General features: G+C 45.4%; 1 protein-coding gene across 1 annotated transcript; it reads right to left on the bottom strand.

The window, feature by feature from the left end:
• Window positions 1-10,187: 10,187 nt before the first annotated feature.
• Window positions 10,188-19,695, bottom strand: LOC147342145 (pregnancy-associated glycoprotein 2). The gene is made up of 9 exons (XM_086383771.1): window positions 19,573-19,695; window positions 18,116-18,257; window positions 17,042-17,159; window positions 16,824-16,942; window positions 15,430-15,623; window positions 14,258-14,374; window positions 12,392-12,533; window positions 12,208-12,306; window positions 10,188-10,492 (listed from the first exon to the last, which is right to left on the bottom strand). Exons 1-9 carry the CDS (start codon window positions 19,623-19,625, stop codon window positions 10,346-10,348), a joined length of 1,131 nt encoding a protein of 376 aa, XP_086239897.1. The 5' UTR covers window positions 19,626-19,695; the 3' UTR covers window positions 10,188-10,345.
• Between the last annotated feature and the right edge of the window lie 699 nt (window positions 19,696-20,394).

The following is a 20,394-nucleotide window of genomic DNA, read 5'->3' as shown; positions in this document are numbered from 1 at the left end:
CTTTCTGCCATTAGAGTGGTATCATCTGCATATCTAAGGTTGTCGATATTTCTCCCAGCAACCTTGATTCCAGCTTGTAACTCATCCAGCCTGGCATTTCACATGATGTGCTCTGCATATAAGTCAAATAAGCAAGGAGACAATATAAAGCCTTGTCATATGCCTTTCCCAGTTTTAAACCAGGCAGTTGTTCATGTAAGGTTCTAACTGTTGCTTCTTGACCTGCTTAAAGGTTTCTCAGGAGACAGGTAAGATGGTCTGGTATTCCTATCTCTTTTAAGAATTTTCCACAGTTTGTTGTGATCCACACAGTCAAAGGCTTTCATGTAGTCAGTGTAACAGAACTAGATGTTTTCCTGGAATTCCCTTGCTTTATCTATGATCCAACAGACATTGGCAATTTGATCTCTGGTTTCTCTGACTTTTCTAAACCCAGTTTGTTCATCTGGAAGTTCTCAATCCAAGTACTGCTGAAGCCTAGCTTGAAGGATTTTGAGCATAACTTTACTAGCATGAGAAGTGAGTGCAATTATCAGGTAGTTTGAACATTCTCTACCACTGCCCTTCTTTGGAATTGGGATGAAAACTGACCTCTTCCAGTCCTGTGGCCACAGAAGGATGGTAAGGGGTGACAAAAATAGATTTTATTCTTCCCTTCTCAGAAGACCTTTGGCAGTGGCTTTCTTCTCCAGGGGGGATCTGGGTGAGGCTCCTCGGGATGACATATTTCCCTTCTGTCCCCCCAACCCTAGTCACCAACTCACTGGCACCCCCACTGCTGTGTCCTTTCCAGTCCCACTTCCCAGGTGACAGGCCCATTTGGATTCCTGAGAGCCACCCACCTCCTCCAGGGCTCAGCATTGCCCCTTCTCTTGACCTCTAGTACTGTTGGGGAGGATGCTAAGCATGTAATGGGGGACCTAGGGTACACAAAACCTTCATTCTTTCTGAGCTTCCTCTAGGGGCAGAGCCACAAATCCTTTGGTTGAAGCTGCATGGTTTGGCACTTTGGGAGTGGAAGCATCAGTTCTTTCCATCTGGAGACTCTAGGCAGAGACCCAGGCTGGGGACAGCAGGGGTCAGAGCTGGAGAGAGACCCAGATGAGAGAAGAAAATGGAAGGAAGAAATAAGGTGGAAAACACAATGTTTAGTATGGGCAAGAGAAGCATCAGCGAAAGGAATGTCTCCATCCCTTCCTCATCATTTCCTTCAGTACAAATTTACTACGTACATGCTATGACCAGATGCTGTAGTGGGCCCCAGGGATAGAGAGCTGGGTTAGAAATCCAGCACCAAGTCATGGAGACAGATAAACAGTTCTCTAAGGGGAGTGCAGATGGAGAAAACAACAGATGTGTGGGTAGGAGGCCAGAGGAGTGAGGGTTTTCCTCTGCAGAGAGACAGGGAAAGGCTGGATAATAGTAGTAAGGGATTCATGGATGTCACTCTTGCCATCCCATCCTGAAACACACCCTTAAACCCTGCAGTTACCATCTGTGTGCAGTTCAGCCATATGTCCACCCTTTCATATGCCTGTCTCCATTGGGGTGGCACTGGACTATAATTGGCTTGAGGGGAGTGAAAGGGGACTGGTTGCAGAGCTGATAAAGGGAGGAAAATAGAGAATAGAACTCATTGTTTATCCTTTTAATTGAAAATATCATGAACTGTACTTAATGGAGATTTATTTATTTAATGCAACTTTTAAGTTATGAAAATATGATAACACATTCACAAGAGATTTGAAAAATGCGGAGCAAAAACAGATCATTCCACTATACATCACAATTTTTTCTTTTAAGTAGATAGGCCTTACAAATAGCTGTGAAAAGAAGAGAAGCAAAAGTGAAGAAGAAAAAGAAATATATACCCATTTGAATGCAGAGTTCCAAAGAACAGCAAGGAGAGATAAGAAAGCCTCCCTGAGTGATCAATGCAAAGAAATAGAGGAAAACAATAGAATGGGAAAGACTAGATAGAGATACCAAAGGAACATTTCATGCAAAGATGGGCTCGATAAAGGACAGAAATGATATGGACCTAACAGAAACAGAAGATATTAAGAAGAGGTGGCAAGAATACACAGAAGAAATATATAAAAAAGATCTTCACAACCCAGATAATCACGATGGTATGATCACTCACCCAGAGACATCCTGGAATGCGAAGTCAAGTGGGCCTTAGGAAGCATCATTATGAACAAAGCTAGAGGGGGTGATGGAATTTCAGTTGAACTATTTCAAACTCTAAAAGACGATGCTGTGAAAGTGCTGCACTCAATATGCCAGCAAATTTGGAAAACTCAGCAGTGGCCACAGGACTGGAAAAGGTCAGTTTTCATTCCAATCCCAAAGAAAGACAATGCCAAAGAATGCTCAAACTACTGCACAATTGCATTCATCTCACACACTAGCAAAGTAATGCTCAAAATTCTCCAAGCCAGGCTTCAACAATATGTGAACCATGAACTTTCAGATGTTCAAGCTGGTTTTAGAAAAGGCAGAGGAACCAGAGATCAAATTGCTAACATCCATTGAATCATCAAAAAAGCAAGAGAGTTACAGAAAAACATCTATTTCTACTTTATTGATTATGCCAAAGCCTTTGACTGTGGGATCACCACAAACTGTGGAAAATTCTGAAAGAGATGGGAATACCAGACCACCTGACCTGCCTCTTGAGAAACCTGTATGCAGGTCAGGAAGCAACAGTTAGAACTGGACATGGAACAATAGACTGGTTCCAAATAGGAAAAGGAGTATGTCAAGGCTGTATATTGTCACCCTGCTTATTTAACTTACACACAGAGTACATCATGAGAAACGCTGGGCTGGAAGAAGCACAAGCTGGAATCAAGATTGCCGGGAGAAATCTCAATAATCTCAGATATGCAGATGATGCCACCTTTATGGCAGAAAGTGAAGAGGAACTAAAGAGCCTCTTGATGAAAGTGGAAGAGGAGAGTGAAACAGTTGGCTTAAAGCTCAACATTCAGAAAACTAAGATCATGGCATCCAGTCCCATCACTTCATGGCAAAATAGAGGGGAAACAGTGACAGACTTTATTTTTTGGGCTCCAAAATCACTGCAGATGGTGAATGCAGCCATGAAATTAAAAGATGCTTGCTCCTTAGAAGACAAATTATGACCAACCTACACAGCATATTAAAAAGCAGAGACATTACTTTGCCAACAAAGATTCATTTAGTCAAGGCTTTGGTTTTTCCAGTAGTCATGTATAAATGTGAGAGTTAGGCTATAAAGAAAGCTGAGCACCAAAGAATTGATGCTTTTGAGCTGTGGTGTTGGAGAAGACTCTTGAGAGTCCATTGGACTGCATGGAGATCCAACCAGTCAATCCTAAAGGAAATCAGTCCTGAATATTCATTGGAAGGACTGATGTTGAAGCTGAAGCTCCAACACTTTGGCCACCTGATGCGAAGAACTGACTCATTTGAAAAGACCCTGATGCTGGGAAAGATTGAGGGTAGGAGAAGGGGACGAAAGAGGATGAGATGGTTGGATGGCATCACCAACCACTGACTCAATGGAAATGAGTTTGAGTAAACTCTGGGAGTTTGTGATGGACAGGGAGGACTGGTGTGCTGCAGTCTACGGGGTTGCAAAGATTTGGACACAGCTGAATGACTGAACTGAACTGAAGTAGATAGATTCAGATTTTTAGTTGGAGTTTCAATATCAAACTCTCAGAAATTTATTGCATGAATATACAAAGAAGTAGAAGAATATAGTAGGCCTGAAAAGCATCATGAACCAATTTGACATAATTAAGATTTATACAATTTTCACAAAATGGTAGGACACAAATTCTATTCAAGTTCCCATAGAGTATTAACTAGCAGACACTGGAACATATCCAGAGACATAAGACCAGCTGCAGAAATTTAATGGTCTAAAGGTACTGAAAACATATAGTCTATTCTCTTATTACTGTGGAATTATGTTAAAGATCAATATCAAAAAATATTTGAGAATAACCCACATATTCTCAAGTGCACTGTGACATTTACCAAGAGAGGTCTTTGACTTAGCCACTGAAAGCCTCAATAAAGTTAGAAGATTGAAAAAACCCAGAGGGTGATTGCAGAGAAGAAAACATTTAAATGAGAAATTAATATAAAAAATACTTAAAAAACCCCATGTATTTGGAAATTAAACATCCAATTTTAAATGACAGGCATAACAAGGAAAATTAGAAAATATATGTAATAGAATAAAAATGAAAAGAGAATTTAGCAGAACTTGTTTTATGCACCTGAAGCTGCTCAATGCAATTAAATACAATGTGGAATCTTGAATAAGGGATGAGAACAAATAATGGACGCTAGCATAAAATTTTCTGAGATTTGAACAAAATCCAAACTTCAGTTAATAATACTGCATCACATTAATTTCCTGCCTTTTTTTTAAACAGCATAATATTTCTTTATATTCTCAGAATTGGATTAGAAGAAACTTCTTCTTTTCTTTCCTTCTTTCTTTTCTCTTTCACTCATTCTTTCCTTCCTTCCACTGTTTTGATGTCTTCTCTGATCTTTCACCCTCACAGAACTCTCAAACCCAGATGCCAACACAGGCCAGGCAGACGTGTCAGAGACCCTGTCCCCTGAAAGCTCCATCCCAACTCAGGCACCTCCTACAGGTAGGAGGGCAGGCCCAGTGTGACCAGACTTGCCTGGTCTCCAAGGGAGGCTAGAAACCCACATCACTGTGACATGTCCCCAATTTTAAATTTCAGTAACCAGTTCTAAGTTGTGGCAACTACGGGGTGAGCTGTGGTTTGTCACCTGACATCAACAACTGATGTCCCTCCATGAGAGACACGTGCGGGGAGGGCAGAGTCTATGGGAGGAAGGGGTGAGGGGGGAGGGGGTGGGGCGACCAACATTTCTCAGGTGTCCTGAAGCCCACCTTTTGTCACAGAGCCCTGTGTGGGGGCTGACAAGGCTGGAGAAGCACCAGCCCGAACCAAGGAGACAGTTTCCTGGTTCTGATCCTGGGCCTTGCTAAGGCCCACACCGTGGGGCGGGGATGCAGAGTCTCTGGGCACTGGCTCCTGCTGCTTGCATTCTTACCCTCAACATCTTTCCACTTCTTTCTATCTAGATGAAATCCAGCTCACATACCTCAAACACAGGGAACTCCATTTAGTGGAAGATAGTGAGGCCCAGAGGCAATTAAACTACCCCCAGTGGATGGAGGTCAGAGTGGCGCCCGTGGTCACCACCCCAAGCAGGAGGCTGCAAAATGTCCTGGTGGGAAGGGATACTGGTGATGGCTCAGGACAGTCATTCAGATTTGAGGTCGGTGGGGGGCGGGGGTGGGGAACAAGGTATTGATGGCTCCTGCTCAATGAGGATCTATCCTGGGACTGTCAAACTCAACTACAAATACGAAAAAAGCAAGGGAATTTCTGAAAGACATCTGCTACATTGACTACGCTAAGTTCTTTGACTGTGTGGATTACCACAAACTGTGGAAAATTCTTTAAGAGATGGGAATAACAGACCACCTTATCTGACTTGGGAATAGCAGACCACCTTATCTGACTCCTGAGAAACCTCTATGCAGGTCAGAAGAAAAAACTTACATCAAACAACTGACAGGTTCAAAATTGGGAAAGGAGTACATCAAGGCTGTATGATGTCACCCTGCTTATCTAACTTATATGCAGAGTACATCATGAAAAATGCCAGGCTTGATGAAACACAAGCTGGAATCAAGATTGCCAGGAGAAATATCAATAACCTCAGATATGCAAATGACATCACCTTTATGGCAGAAAGTGAAGAGGAACTAAAGAGCCTCTTGATGAAAGTGAAACAGGAGAGTGAAAAAGCTGACTTAAAACTCAACATTCAAAAAACCAAGATCATGGCATCTGGTCCCATCACTTCATGGCAAATAGATGGGGAAACAATGGAAACAGAGACAGATTTTATTTTTTGGGGCTCCAAAATCACTGCAGATGGTGACTTCAGCCATGAAATTAAAAGATGCTTGCTCCTTGGAAGAAAAGCTATGACAAACCTACACAGCATATTAAAAACCAGAGACATGACTTTGCCAACAAAGGTCCATCTAGTCAAAGCTCTGGTTTTTCCAGTAGTCATGTATGAATCTGAGAGTTGGACCATAAAGAAGCCTGAGTACTGAAGAATTGATGCTTTTGAACTATGGTGTTGGAGAAGACTCTTGAGAGTCCCTTGCACTGCAAGGAGGTCCAACCAGTCAATCCTAAAGGAAATCAATCTTGAATATTCATTGGAGGGACTGATGCTGAGGCTAAAGCTTCAACACTTTGGCTACCTGATGCAGAGAGCCAATGCATTGGAAAAGACCCTGCAGCTGGGAAAGATTGAAGGCAGGAGGAGAAGGGGATGACAGAGGATGAGATGATTGGATGGTATCACCAACTCAATGGACATGAGTTTGAGCAAGCTATGGGAGATGGCGAGAGGCCGGAAAGCCTGGCATGCTGCAGTCTATGGGGTTGCAAAGAGTCAGACTTGACTGAACGACTGAACAACAACAAACCAGTATCCACGACACTGGAAAATGTCACTTTTCATTCCCATCCCAAAGAAAGGCCAATGCCAAGAATGTTCAGACTACCTAACAACTGTGCTCATTTCGCATGCTAGTAAGTTTATGCTCAAATCCTTCAAGGTAGGCTTCAGCAGTATGTGAACTGAGAATTTACAAATGTACAAGCTGGATTTAGAAAAAGCAGAGAAACCAGAGATCATAGAGAAAGGGAATTCCAGAAAAACATCTGCTTCATTGATTGTGTGAATGCCTTTAACTGTGTGGATTACAACAAACTTCTGAAAATTCTTAATGTGATGGGAATACCAGTTGACCTTACCCATCTCCTGAGAAATCTGTATGCAGGTCAGGAAGCAACAGTTAGAAATTTACACTGAACAACTGACTGATGCAAAGTTGGGAAAGGAGTGCATAAAGGCTGTGTATTATCACCCTGATTATTTAACTTATATGCAGAGTACATCATGTGAAATTGCTGGGCTGGATGAATCACAAACTGGAATCAAGATTGCCAGGAGACATATCAATAGCCTCAGATATGCAGATGATACTACTCTAATCGCAGAAAGTAAAGAGGAACTGAAGAGCCTCTTGATGAAGATGAAAGAAGAGAGTGAAAAAGCTGACTTAAAACTCAACATTCAAAAAATTGAGGATCATGGCATCTGGTCCCATCACTTCAATGCACATAGAAGGAGAAAAAGTGGAAGCACTGACAGATTTTATTTTCTTGGGCTCCAAAATCACTGCAGATGTTGACTGAAGCCATGAAATTAAAAGACACTTGCTCTTTGGAAGGAAAGCTATGACAAACCTAGACAGAGTATTAAAAAGCAGAGACATCATTTTGCTGACAAAGATCCATATAGTTAAAGCTACGATTTTTCCAGTAGTCATGTTCAGATGTGAGCGTTGGACTATAAAGAAGGCTGAGTGCCAAAGAATTAGTGCTTTTGAACTGTGATGCTAGAGAAGACTCTTGAGAGTCCCTTGGACAGCAAGGAGATCAAACCAGTCAGTCATTGGAATGACTGATGCTGACACTGAAGCTCCAATACTTAGGCCACCTGATGTGAAGAGTTGACTCATTGGAAAAGACCCTGATGCTGGGAAAGATTGAAGGCCAAAGGAGAAGAGGGTGGCAGAGGATGAGAAGTTTAGATAGCATCACCATCTCAACAGGCAAGAATTTGAGCAAACTCGGGAGATAATGAAGGACAAGTAACTCTAGCATGTTGCAGGTCATGGAATGGCAAAGAATTGGACACAATTTAGTGACTGAAGAGCACCAGCATCATGGCAGTAGTCATGCTGACACCATGCATGTCTTCTGACATGGATACAGTTGTGTCATCTAGTGGAAGCATCTACTAACTTATTTATTTTTTAGTCAACATATATTTCTTGAGGGCCTACTAGATGTCTGACACCGGTGTTAGAGCCAGAAGATCCAAGGAGACTTCTTTCACTTGTACAGTGCAGGGGGTGGGAGTTACACCTTGCAAGGGATCTTGGGGAGACAGTGAGATAGCATACGTAATGAACTAGAGCTGTTATTCCTACTTTTATTGTTGATTTCTCATCTAGAGAATCATTCCTTATGGTTCTCTGGAGAACACTTGGACAATGAGTTTCACAAACTGTTCACTTGCATCACCTTTGAACCCAGTTGCTGATATTTACTGTTAAAGAAAAATAACTGATTCCGTTCTCACATTTCTCCCCTTTATCAGCTCTGCTGTTAGTCCTCTTTCACTCCCCTCAATGTGATCATAATCCAGTGCCATCCCAAAGGGGCCAGGCACAGGTAACCATGGACATGTGGCCGTTCTGCACACAGATGGAAACTGCAAGGTTGAGGGGTGTGATTCAGGGTGGGGTGAAAAGCTTGAAGTCAATGCCTTTCCCCTCGTCCTATGCCAGCCTTTCTCTGCCTCCCTGAAGAGGAAGCCCCTCACCCCTCCTGGCCCCCCAGCCACGCCTCTGCTGTTTTCTCCATCTGGGCCTCCCCATTGCAGGTTGTCTGTTTATCTGTCTCCACCACTTTGTGGTGGGCTTATCACCCATGCCTCTATCCCTGGGGCCAACTACAGCACCTGGTGCAAAATGCGTACCTGCGTGCCTAGTTGTGTCTGACTTTCTGACCCTTGGACTATGGCCATCAGGTTCCTCTGTCCATGGGGTTTTCTAGGCAAGAATACTGGCACAGGTTTCCATTTCCTTCTCCAGGGGATCTTTCTGACCCAGGGATCTAACCTGCATCTCCTATGTCTCCTGCATTGCAGGCAGATTCTTTACCTGCTGAGCCCTCAGGAAAGCCCATAGTAGCTCCTCTGTAAGTATTTGTACTGAATAAAAAAATGAAGAAAGGCAAAGGGGACACTTCTTTCACTGATGTTTCTCTTGCCTGAGTAAAGACCCCTACTATGCATTGTTTTGGGGTATGTTTTCTACTTTATCTCTTCTTTTCATTTTCTTCTATTACCTGAGTCTCCCTGCATCTCTCACCCCTACTGTCCTGAGCTTAGGTCTTTACCTAGGGTCTCCAGGTAGAAAGAAGTGATACTTCTACTCCCAAGGTGCCAGTCCATGGCAGCTCACAACCAAATGGTTTGTAACTCTGGCCCTGGAGGAAGCTCAGAGAGGCTGAACACTGTGCCCCCTGGCCCACCGTTACATGAGTGACACCTTCCCCCTCCAGCACTGGAGGCCAAGGAAGGGATGTGCTGGACCCTGGAGGAGGGGGGTGGCTCAGGGATCCACAGGGGCTGTCACATGGGAAATGGGACTGGAAAGGTCACAGCAGGTATGGGTGGCAGAGAGCTGGTGACTGAGGTGGGGGGACAAAGGAGAGCCATCTCAGTGTGAGGGGCCTCACCCAGAACCCCCTGGAGCAGAACCCTGCTGCCAATGTTCATCTAAGATGTGATGAATAGAATATTTTTATTACCCCTCATAATCCCTCTGAATGAGGAGGCAGTGGAGTTGGCATCATCCTAAACTCTTCCCTGATCTAGACCATCCCCCAGCCACTATCCTCAGGGCTGCCTCCTGCCAGCTCCAGTTATTAAGTTCTGAGGAAACTGTCAATCATGTTTGCTGCTGGGTCAGGGCCAGATGACCATGTAAAGCCACTCATAGGACCCTATGACTCTGCCATGATGGTTGATCCAGGGTTGGACATGTGATCTTAGGGGGCCATTCAGAGCACTCCCTTGAACCTCGATGTCTCTGAGCTTCTTTCCTTATGAGTTAGATGCCTTGGGAATATAAAAACCCTGGGGCAGGTAGCTTTGGACTCCCTCACTAGGTGTAGAAGCCTTAAGGAAGAAGGTTATTAGGCTAAGACCATCAAAGAAGAGAGAGGGGAAAGAGTGAAGGTCAGAAAGAGAGAACTGATGACTTCTGATTTCTTGGGTCCAGTCACTGAGACCTCTCTATCTTTTCTGGTTCCTATGTACAGGATCTCCAGTGTTCTTCTGAAAAGTCTCCTCTTTCCTTGAAACCAGCTGGAGTTGAGCTCCTCTCACTTGTGGTTCAGACTTGGTTCTAGACCCTCCCTGATTATTATGCACCTCCCAGACCCCAAAAGAAGCACCGATTTGTTTTAGCACCATTAAGAGTGAAACTTTTTATTCTTTATTGAGAATAGGGTTTGCAGAGCACCAAACACAATTCACCAGCATCGCTAGGCAGGAGTGCCCTAGTGTGAGCGAATATGTGTTAGGAGCAGCCTGATTGATTTAGTCAAATGCTTGCTGATAGTCCAAGCATTTACACTGCCGGAGCCAGGCCAATCCTTCTGTTTTTACGATCAAAAACCGAGAAGTACTGCCTCAGGAAGATATCACCAAGGATCCAGGTGTTTAGAGAGCTATTTTCTGTGCCTCCTTGAAAGACGCTGCGGCAGTTGTTTTGAATCTGGAGGAGTTAGAGACACACACCAGTCAGCCTGTGCGCTTACCTGCGACTCTCTCCTCAATATCCAGACCTGGCATACTTTTTGGTTTTATTTCCCTCTTTTGGTAAGTATCAGGTGATTTTCTCAGCAGCTGGGGATATGAGGGTTCATCCAAAACCAAAAAGGGCCAAGGCATGTGGTTGCAATATGGCAGGAGTGTGGGGAGGGGAGGATTGGGAGTTTGGAATGATCAGATGCAAAGTAATGTACAGAGGAATGATAAGCAACAAAGTCCTACTTCTAGAGCAAGGAACTATATTCAATATTTATTGACTAACTAATGAAAAAGAATATATATATATTTGTATATGTACAGCTAAATCACTTAGCTGTGCAGCAGAACTTAAGGCAATGCTGAAGATCAGCTATACTGCAATACAGTTTTTTAGAAAAGAACAAGAGAGTGTCTCCTAGTTCTCCTCACACTCTGTTTCTTTCCTTCTGACCCCTGCTCATTGTTTTCTCTGCAGAGAATGTCTGTTCTTCTCCTGCGTCCCCCAAACTGGTTCTTTTTAACTTTTATTTTTTTTGGAGTATAGCTGATTAACAATATTCTGAGTTTCAGGTGGACAGTAAAGGACTCAGTCATACATATACATGTATCCTTGTCCCAAAGACACCCCTACCATCCAGGCTGCTACCTTACATTGAGCAGTGTTCCCTGTGCTATACAGTAGCTCACTGTTGGTTATACATGTTAAATACATTCAAAGCAGCGCTCACAACACATTCTTTAAGCCTTCGCTCAGCCCCTCTGAGAAGCCTGTTTGGACCCACACTCAGCCTTTGGCCACTCCAGGCTTGGCTGGGTGACTTATTCTGGTCTCCATCCCCGCCAGTCGGTCCATAGCCCTCATCACCCCTAATAAGTCCCAGGGTCCCTTTGCAGAGCACTGCGGGGTGCCATTTGCATGGAACCCAGGGCAGATTTGCCTAGACCCAAGCAGGCCTCCCTATGGTGCCATGACTCAGGGGTTTTAGAATTACTGCAATTTCCTCTCTTCCTCAGAGCCTTCTTTGAGCCCAACAGCCTGCTCTGAACTCCCACAGGGAGCTGACGTGAAGCCTCCACCCTGTGTCAGGGCTGAGCAGTCACTGTGCACCCTTTAATCACCTTAGCATCCAACCTCCCCACAGAGGGGTCGGGTAGCCCAACTCACAGAGGGGGAACTGGGACTTAGCAAGGGGAAGTTGCAGCCGAGGTCTAAGGTAGCCATGTAATTTATTGTAACTGGGACAATTTCAATAATGAAAGGGAGACTGTTAATCATTATGGTGGGAGCACACACAGGGACTGCCACCAGCCAACCCCTCTTGTCACATGTCCTATTTTAGGGATCCCTAGTGCTGACTTTCTGAGTTCCTGCATCTGAGGGGTCTAGTTGAACTGAAGATCTATGAGGGCAGAGGCCCTTAGTGTTCCCCTCTCCTTGTGACTCCCACCATGCCATCACAGAGTGGTGTCTCCATATTTATTTCAGGAGGATGGATGTCCCAGACTGTCCTCTACTCTCAAGTGGCTGATTTTGTGGGAGGCGCTGGCCCAGCCACAGGGGCTCAGCAGCATCTGCAGTGGTGTGGCTTGGCCTGCAGAGGGTGCCCTCCTCCCAGCAGTAGCCCAAAGGTTTCTGCAAACCCTAATTTAGAGAACCAACCCTCAGGGATGGCCCCTCACCTTGATGATGTAGGCTTGAGGGCGCAGTGGATAGTCGATGCCATTGATGTTGAAGATGACAGGAGGCAGGGTCTTGACAGCATCACATGAAACCACATACTGTTAGAGAGAAGGAGAGAGGTTGGCCCAGAGGATCCTTATTATGTGGGGAGACTGGGAGTGACCCTGTGGCATGACCCTTCACCTCAGAATTCTCAAGCCTGGCGTTCATGAGCTTGTGGATGTTGGTGACCAGTTTTGTTGGGCCGTAGATCAATGATGTCCCGGTGTCCAAAAGGGCCTCACATCCACAAGAACAAGCAGTAACAGTCCCGTTCATGCTGATGCTGAGAGAGTAGGACAAAGCGGGCATCAGGGTCATGTGGAAGGCTCCCTCACAGCTCCCCCTCCCTGACTGTCTCCTGAACAGAGCTTCATCTCTTGCCCTGACTTTTCCTTTGCTCTGATCACAGTACCTTCCTTGACATCCTTGAATGCAGCACTTGAATACACCAGGTTTTTTGTACCTTGACATAAGCTGGTCTTCCTTGCTAGAAGAGCCCCCTTCCCTTTGACTAGCTAATTTCTCCTCATCTTCCAGATTCCAGCTTAACTGTCATGGTTCCAGGGAAGTCTTTCCCCTGGTGTGTATCAGTCTCCTCTCTTGGTTACTTTCTATAGACCCTTCCTCAGGTCTGGTGGTGGTGGTGGTTTAGTCGCTAAGTCATGTCTGGCTCTTGCGATCCCATGGACAGTAGCCTGCCAGGCTCCTCTGTCCATGGGATTCTTTAGGCAAGAATATTGGAGTGGGTTGCCATTTCCTTCTCCAGAGGATCTTCCCAAAGCAGGAATCGAATCCAGGTCTCCTGCATTACAGGGAGATTCTTCACCAACTGACCTATAAGGGATGCCCCTCATGTCTAGTATGTACCAAAGTGACAATTCCCTCTGTGTGTGTGTCATTTCTTGTACATTTGCCTTCTTAGATGAGAGGACAAGTTTTATTCTCATCACATCTCTAAAGTGCCTGGCACTCAGTGGATGCACAATGCTTGTCTGTTGAATGAGTGAATGAAGGCTGTGAAAATAATGAAGACCACCCAGAGAGGTATATCTGATGTCTCACCAACAATGGGACAAACACACAGTAAAGATGGAGGTTCCTGTGGCAGTAGACTCTCATAGGGGTGGGGGAGACCGGCTGCCCTGGGAGGGGATGTCTCTGAGCAGCAACCCCTCACTGGGCTCAGACACTGAGATCCTGACCAGGCGATACCTGACTAGACACAGAACCTCAAAGGACAGGTAAGCTTTTATCTGAGGGTCAAACACAGAATCTCATCAATTATTGCCTCTTCTCAAGCCACTCCTGGATCCCACCTTCCCGATTCTCTCAGTTGTAGCCCCTGACCCACTGTGCCCAGGGACGCGGGGTGTCTCTTTTTATGAGTCGCTTTTGGGTCCCAAGACTGTGGCCAACCTCTCTCCACTGCTGGCTAGCTTCTCCCTAAGGAGACCAGTTTCCCCCTTTTCTTCAGGACTTTCCCTGTTTTTAAACTGACATTTCTCTGTGCTGAGAACTTCCTTGGTCCCATGTAGCCCTGGACAGTTGGTTATCTTATCACAGCTCTGTTCAGGCTGAGGAAATTCTCCCTGATCCTCTTTTCATCACACTGTAAAGTCCTATAACCGTGCTCCCCACCTCACACTCAGGGGTGCAGCCCTCCCATAGCTGCACAGGCCTCTCTGGACCCTATGATGGACCCTGTTCAGAGCCCTGGGCAGGAGGCCTGGGGTGATTATGAACCTATGGGTGGTTTGTGTATCTATGTGTTTCTGTGTTTGTTTATGTGTGTGTTCGTATGTGGCTCTGTGTGTGTACTTGTGTGTCTCTGGCTGGTTATGTATTTTTCTATGTGCCTGCTTGTGTCTTTGCATGTGTGTCTGTGTTATTGTGGGTGGTGTGCATGTCTGTTGACTGTGTGTCTGGGAGTGCATCTGTGTATCTGCCTGTGTCCATGTACAGATGTGAGAGCATCACTTGGGGTGACCCTCAGAGGGAGAGGCTTACTTGTTCATGCTTATCTGCCAATGGCTAGTTTGGGACACTGGTATCCAGTTGAGCTCTCCCTTGTAGTAGCGGTGGTCCACCCCACCAAACATCACCACACTGCCCTCTGGCTTGTTTCTGTAGAGAGAGGAGAGGGGGAGATCCTTGGAGGACAGGAACAACAGCACTGTCTGCGAGCTGTGCTTGTCCACCTTTCAAAAAGGAGTTGAAAAAGGAGTCCCACACTTTTGTTTTGGGTCCCACTCTTTCTTTTTACACTGACTCCTGCGAATTGTTTAGCTGGTTCTGGGTACCCAGTGAAATGTTAGTGAGAAGGGAAGTACATCAAGTACACTGGTCCCCATGTACAGATGCAGAAATCAAGTCTAGGAGAGATTGAGATTAGCCAGCGACTAATGAGCGGCACAAAGGAGGTTAGAAGCCTGGCCACCTGCCTGGGCTCCACCTACTCATTCTTCAGAAGAGGTCCTGGACCTCCTGTGACGTGAGTGCTCAGAGATACCCTCAGAGGACAGTGTGCTAAAGACTTTTGGCTTCCCCCTTGTCCAGCCTGTATTTTTTCAGAAAAATCAAGGCCTGAAAGCACTAAGGGTGTGGCTTCAAGTCACCCAGGATTGGCTTCACTGGCCCGTGACCTGTGCTGTCCATTGGGCCCCACACTCAGCAGGGCCCCCACCTCTGCTCTCCCTGTCTTGAAATTCCCAGGGAGTTTGAAAAAGGAGTTGAAAAAGGAGTCCCACACTTTCGTTTTGGGTCCCACTCTTTCTTTTTGCACTGGCACCTGCAAATTGTTTAGCTGATTCTGGGTACCCAGTGAAATGTTAGTGAGAAGGGAAAGATTTCCACCTTCCCTCTCTTCCCTTCCATGTCAAATTCATCAGCAAATTCTGTTGCCTTTTCTTCCAACTCGTATCCTGACACCTTGCATTAGTCTTCCTTTTCGCTCACCCCCTACAACAAGCCCCGGCTCTTACGCCCACGAGCATGGTTGTGTACCAATAAAACTTTATTTATAAAAGCCAGTGGTGAAGCCAGGTGGGACCCTGGGCCATAGTTATCCTGGGTTAGAATATCCCTTAGGATACTTCTGTATCAATTGTTGCATAATTTTAATGCAACTGAAAGCATCTTAAAACTAATTTGGAGAGAGGGATTGTTCAGCTCAGACTTACGTGTTCAAGTAGAAGGCAAAGACAGGCTCAGAAAAGGCACCGTGTGACCACAAGTTGTCAAAGATGGGGATGGTATCTTCGATGCCCATGGGGGGAAAAGCCAAGCCCAGGATACCATCAAAGGGTAGAGAATCAAACCCGTATTCCTCCAGGCTTAGGCCAAACGACTGTTCAGGGCTAACAAGGTTCCCGATCTGTGGGTGAGAAGATTGTTCCGAAGTAAAGGTTTGTTAAGTTCGTCTAGGCTTGGGCTGAGGGAGAGATGCCATTAGCACTGCAGAGCAGAACTGAGGTCTTTCTGTGTCCTCGGTAGACTTCAGATGGTTAGACCGAGCTGGGAGGGGATTTGGATTCTATTTATGTGGGTCTGTGGACTTTTAAAACATCTGCTCCTTGAAAAACACCGTCTGAGTGAGTCAAACTGGCCTCATGCCTTCGGCAACCAAGAATCAGGCCAGAACCCAATGGTGCCCCCTTGTGGACAAAATGAGTAAAGAGCAGGAGACCCTTCTCTGGCGTCTCTCTGAACTGATGACAGAAATGAGGTGAATTGATGGTTAATGTATTTTGGGTTCTGCATCTGCCCAGAAAGACAGAAGTCCATTATACAATGTTGCTGGCAGGGTTCTTATGAAATTACTGCCTGGGAAATACACTTTTGGGGGTATGTGTGTGTTTGTGTGAGTGTGTATGAGGGAGAGAGAGAAAATAAAAGAGAGAGGCGAACTACTCAGGTACTTTGGGGGAGGGAGGCTATAGGTTTTATTAGACTCCCAAAGGCCCCATACGTTGAGAACACACTTATCAGGCCCACCTACATCTCTGGCCTTCTGCTTATCCACCCCGGATACCTGAAGTGCTTGACTGTGCCCAGGGTCCCCAGATCAGTTTTATCCTTTCCCCAAACACCCACTACCAGCTTTGGTCCTGACAAGCCAGCCTAGACCCATTGCTTACCACACGTGTGACCTCAGCAAGACCCTTGCTGTCTGCACCTCAGTTTCCTCATCTGTATTATTAGCTAATCAACATACCTGCTGCATGAGGTTGTTGTAGGTTTAAGCAAGTTATTACCACGAAAGTGCCTGGCACAGTCTGAGAATATAAAAGTCGGTGCTTTCCCCTCTCTTCTTGCTCCCAGCAAAATGAACCTTGAGCTGCTCATGGTCAGAGGAGCTGCAAGTCCACAGCCCAAGCAACTCTCTGGGTTACCTAATTCATTTGTTTGTATATCACTATGGAGACTGTCTCTCCAGGGACAGAATCCTGTGGGTAAGATGGCCAGTATCTATGGGAGTTAGGGTAGGATGGTCCTGCCAGCTGGTACTGTATCTGTTTTGTAATCAGTGGTCACTCCATAGTCAGTCCTGACTCAGCTTTTGTTTCCACGTTACCCGAACGGTGTCAGAGCCAAGAAATCCCTGAATTATCCCAGATCCATAGAAGATGGTGATAGGCGAGCCTACTTCCCGGAAGCTTGAAGAATTTTGAGGATTGAAGGTTTTGTGTGTATCTGCAGACACAAGAGATGAGTGTCAGTCAGGTGCCAAGGGTGGAGAAGGGAGTTCAGGGCAAGTAAAAGATGGGTGGGTTGGAGGGTGTTTGTACTCACAACAGGCTGGACTGGTACAGGTGATGCAAGGCACCCACAAGTTAGCTGAGCCTGTGTCAAAGACGACCCGGAACTCCTGAGGGGGTGTTCCAATGGTGATGTTACCCACGTAGGCAGTCTGTGGGGACCAAGATGGGTGGGTTAGTGCAGATCTGGCTCCCCTCGATTCCCACACTGCTGCCTCCCTCTGGGTGTCACATGTCTTCTGAGATCACTTTCCAATCACCATGCAGCTCACAGCCTTTGTTCTCAGAGGTGCCTGCATTTGATATTTTTTCTTGCACCACGTGGTGTGTGGGATATTCACTCTATGACCAGGGGTTGAAAAAGTACCTCCTGCATTCGAAGCCCAGAGTCATAAGCACTGGACCTCCAGGGAAGTCCTGGTGCCTTCATTTGAGAAGCTCTCTAGTCTCCTCTTCAAACCCAGTCTGTGCACACCCTTCTCCAGGAGGGTCTCCTTGATCAATCCCAGCCACTCCCTCTAAACTCAGACCACATCCCATAAACACTGCACAGGTGACCCTTTCATTTGTCATATATTTACTCTTTGCCTATCCCTCAGGCTGCCTGCACAATCTTGAAGACAAAATGTGCTCTTTAATCTAATAACAACATCCACAGTGTTAGATTCTTATGGCCTTACACAGAATAGGGATTCGGTAACTTTTTCCTGCTGTTATTCTTGCATCTGTGGAAGTTGAATTCTTCTGCCTGGGGATTCACAATTGCTTTGCAGTTGGCTTTATCTTTTGACTAGAGATGGCTCACCCTTCATCTGTAACTGAGTGGCTCACTTAGTTCAGAAGGAACAATCTCCCTCAAACTAATGACATCTTTGACACAGAAATGGATGTTTACCTGCCACCTGGTCATTGCTGGACCCAGTCACCACAGATCAAGAGTTGTGGATGAGAATGCCTTCTCCTCTGGAATGGGGTTCCTGTTCCCCAGTGTTTCTGCCTCCTGCAGGAGCCCCAGCCCCAACTTCCCATCTGCCACCTCCAGAAGAACCTCAGTGCTAGGCCAGAGCACCAGGGGGCGCTGTGAGAGCCATCCTCTCTACAAACTCACATCCAGATAGTTCCTCAGCGGGTGAATAGTTATTTTGGAGTCATTCTTGGACAGTCTGTAAGCTTGTTCCTCCAGGAAATTGTTCAGCAAGTTTTTTTCCCTCAGGGTTTCTCGCAAGGTCTTCATTTTCTTTAGAGGCAAACTTTCACCGAGGATTAGGAAAAGAAACAAAGGAGAAGATACCATTAGCTGTCTGTGTTAAGGTATAACTGTCATTGTAATACACTGTGTATTTTCCAAGCATTTTTATGAATGTCACCTTATTATCAGAATGCCATGCAAATACCATGGCAAGGGCGTAGGTTTAAATACAGGTTCTGTTGTGTAACATTGGGTAAGACCATCTGGATTCTCAGCTTACCCTTGGGTAAAACGGTGGAATGTAATGATTCTCATCCTCCACATAGAAAACTGGGAGATAAATGAAGTGATGGATATAATGTATCTGATATATAGTGAATCTCAACAATGACAGCTGTTAGTATTGCTATTGCCATTCCACTGTATTGTTCTCAAGGAAGCTCAGGGAAGAAGGTTGTAGAAGGGGATCATTATCCTAATTTTATGGGGAAGGAATCTGAAATTCAAAGAGTTTGTCACTTGGCTGTGGTCACACTGCTTGTCAGATATAAAATAGGGTAGAAGTAGCTCTCCCAATCTTTCTCCAAGTAGAAACGGAACAGAGGGTTGAGAGAAGAATCCAGGAGATATGAAACAAATTAGGGAAATTAAGAGGCTAAAGAAGCAAGGATGAGTCAAAACTGAAAAATTAAAAGAAGAGAAAACAACATGGAGAGATCTGCACTCACAGAGACTTCCAAGGAGATGGAGAGATAAATTAGAGAGATGCCGAGATGCAGACATAGACATATACACACTGAAGTAGAGAGAGAACAGAGAGGACACCTAGAATAAAATGTACAAAAATGCTATTCCACAGGACCACACATACATTTGTACAGGTTGTGCACTAAACAATTGCAAGGTCTTCCATTTTCAGCAGGTCACCACATGATGGGGTCCCAAGAGCTATGCAACCATGCAAACCTACACCTCAACCCTTGGGACCCACAGTTTCTATAGCAAGATGTCTGCATGCGTGCTAAGCCACTTCAATCGTGTCCAACTCTATATGACCCTATGGACCACAGCCTGCCAGGCTCCTCTGCCCGTGGGATTCTCCAGGCAAAAATATTGGAGTGGGTTGCCATGTCCTTCTCCAGGGGATATTCCCGACCTAGGAATTGAACCTGCATCTCTTACATCTCCTACATTTGCACGTGGGTCCTTTACCACTAGCACTACCTGTGAAGCCCAAGGCTAAAGAAGCAAGAATAGGTACCTATAGAAGGTGCTTATCAATAAGTAAGAGTTGAACCTTAAGACCATCAGGGAAATATTCCATTCCTTTCTAACCCAGAAAGGAAGATGATGCCACTTACAGTCCCCATACTTACATGACTATGCACTCTGAGAGGGCCACCAGCCCGAGAAGCACAAGCCACTTCATGCTTCTTTCCTGGCTCCAAGTACTCAGGGAAGCTTTAGTTCCTTGACATGCAGTGGTGACCAGGAGCTTCTAGTTATATGTGCTCTAACCTGCCCTGATTGTCCCCTTTAGGCCACTAATGGATCTGATAAAAATACAAAGCTCTTGATAAAATTTTATTTCCATCATTGTCCTTAGGGAATGGACTTAGAAAATTCTTGGAATACAGAGAATTCTCCTGTGATCTCTTACTTGAGGCTAGGCTGGAGTGAACCGCATGGACATCTAGGTGTGGAGAAACTTGCCAACCTGGAGAAAATAACTGCTAAGAACACCATAAAAATGAATACCAGGGGCCGTGCTAGACATTCATGATCTCATGTGGTCTGCCTAGCCACTTCATGAGGTATGGTTTGCTGTCCTCATTGGAGAGCTGATTGCTAGGAGGCAAAGAGGTCAAATGGAAAAGTGGAGGCTTGAGAGGCAGCCCAAGGACATATGAGTGGCTTTAGGTAGTGGGTGTAATGGCAGAGATAAGGGGCACCTATGATGCCAGTCTACATCAAAGATTTAGGGCAGAGCAGTATTTCAATTGCATGATTTCAGTATTGGAAGAAGTGCCATATGCATCCACAAGATATTTTATATCATCAGGGAAGACACATGTGCTGATGTCTGAGTTAGATGGTGGAAAGTCCAAGTTGATCAAGACACAAGTGGTCTTTATCTTAATCGAGCTATCAGTCTAGTTCTTACAAACTCATGGTCCAAGAAGCAAGAGAAATGATAC

The sequence above is a fragment of the Bos grunniens genome, chromosome 29 (genome assembly GCF_055505025.1).
Source record: "Bos grunniens cultivar Pamir isolate PY7600 chromosome 29, Bosgru_T2T1.0, whole genome shotgun sequence".
Classification (NCBI taxonomy): Eukaryota; Metazoa; Chordata; class Mammalia; order Artiodactyla; family Bovidae; genus Bos; species Bos grunniens.
Note: the sequence above shows the minus strand (reverse complement) of the source record. Positions and strands in the feature narration are given on the sequence as shown.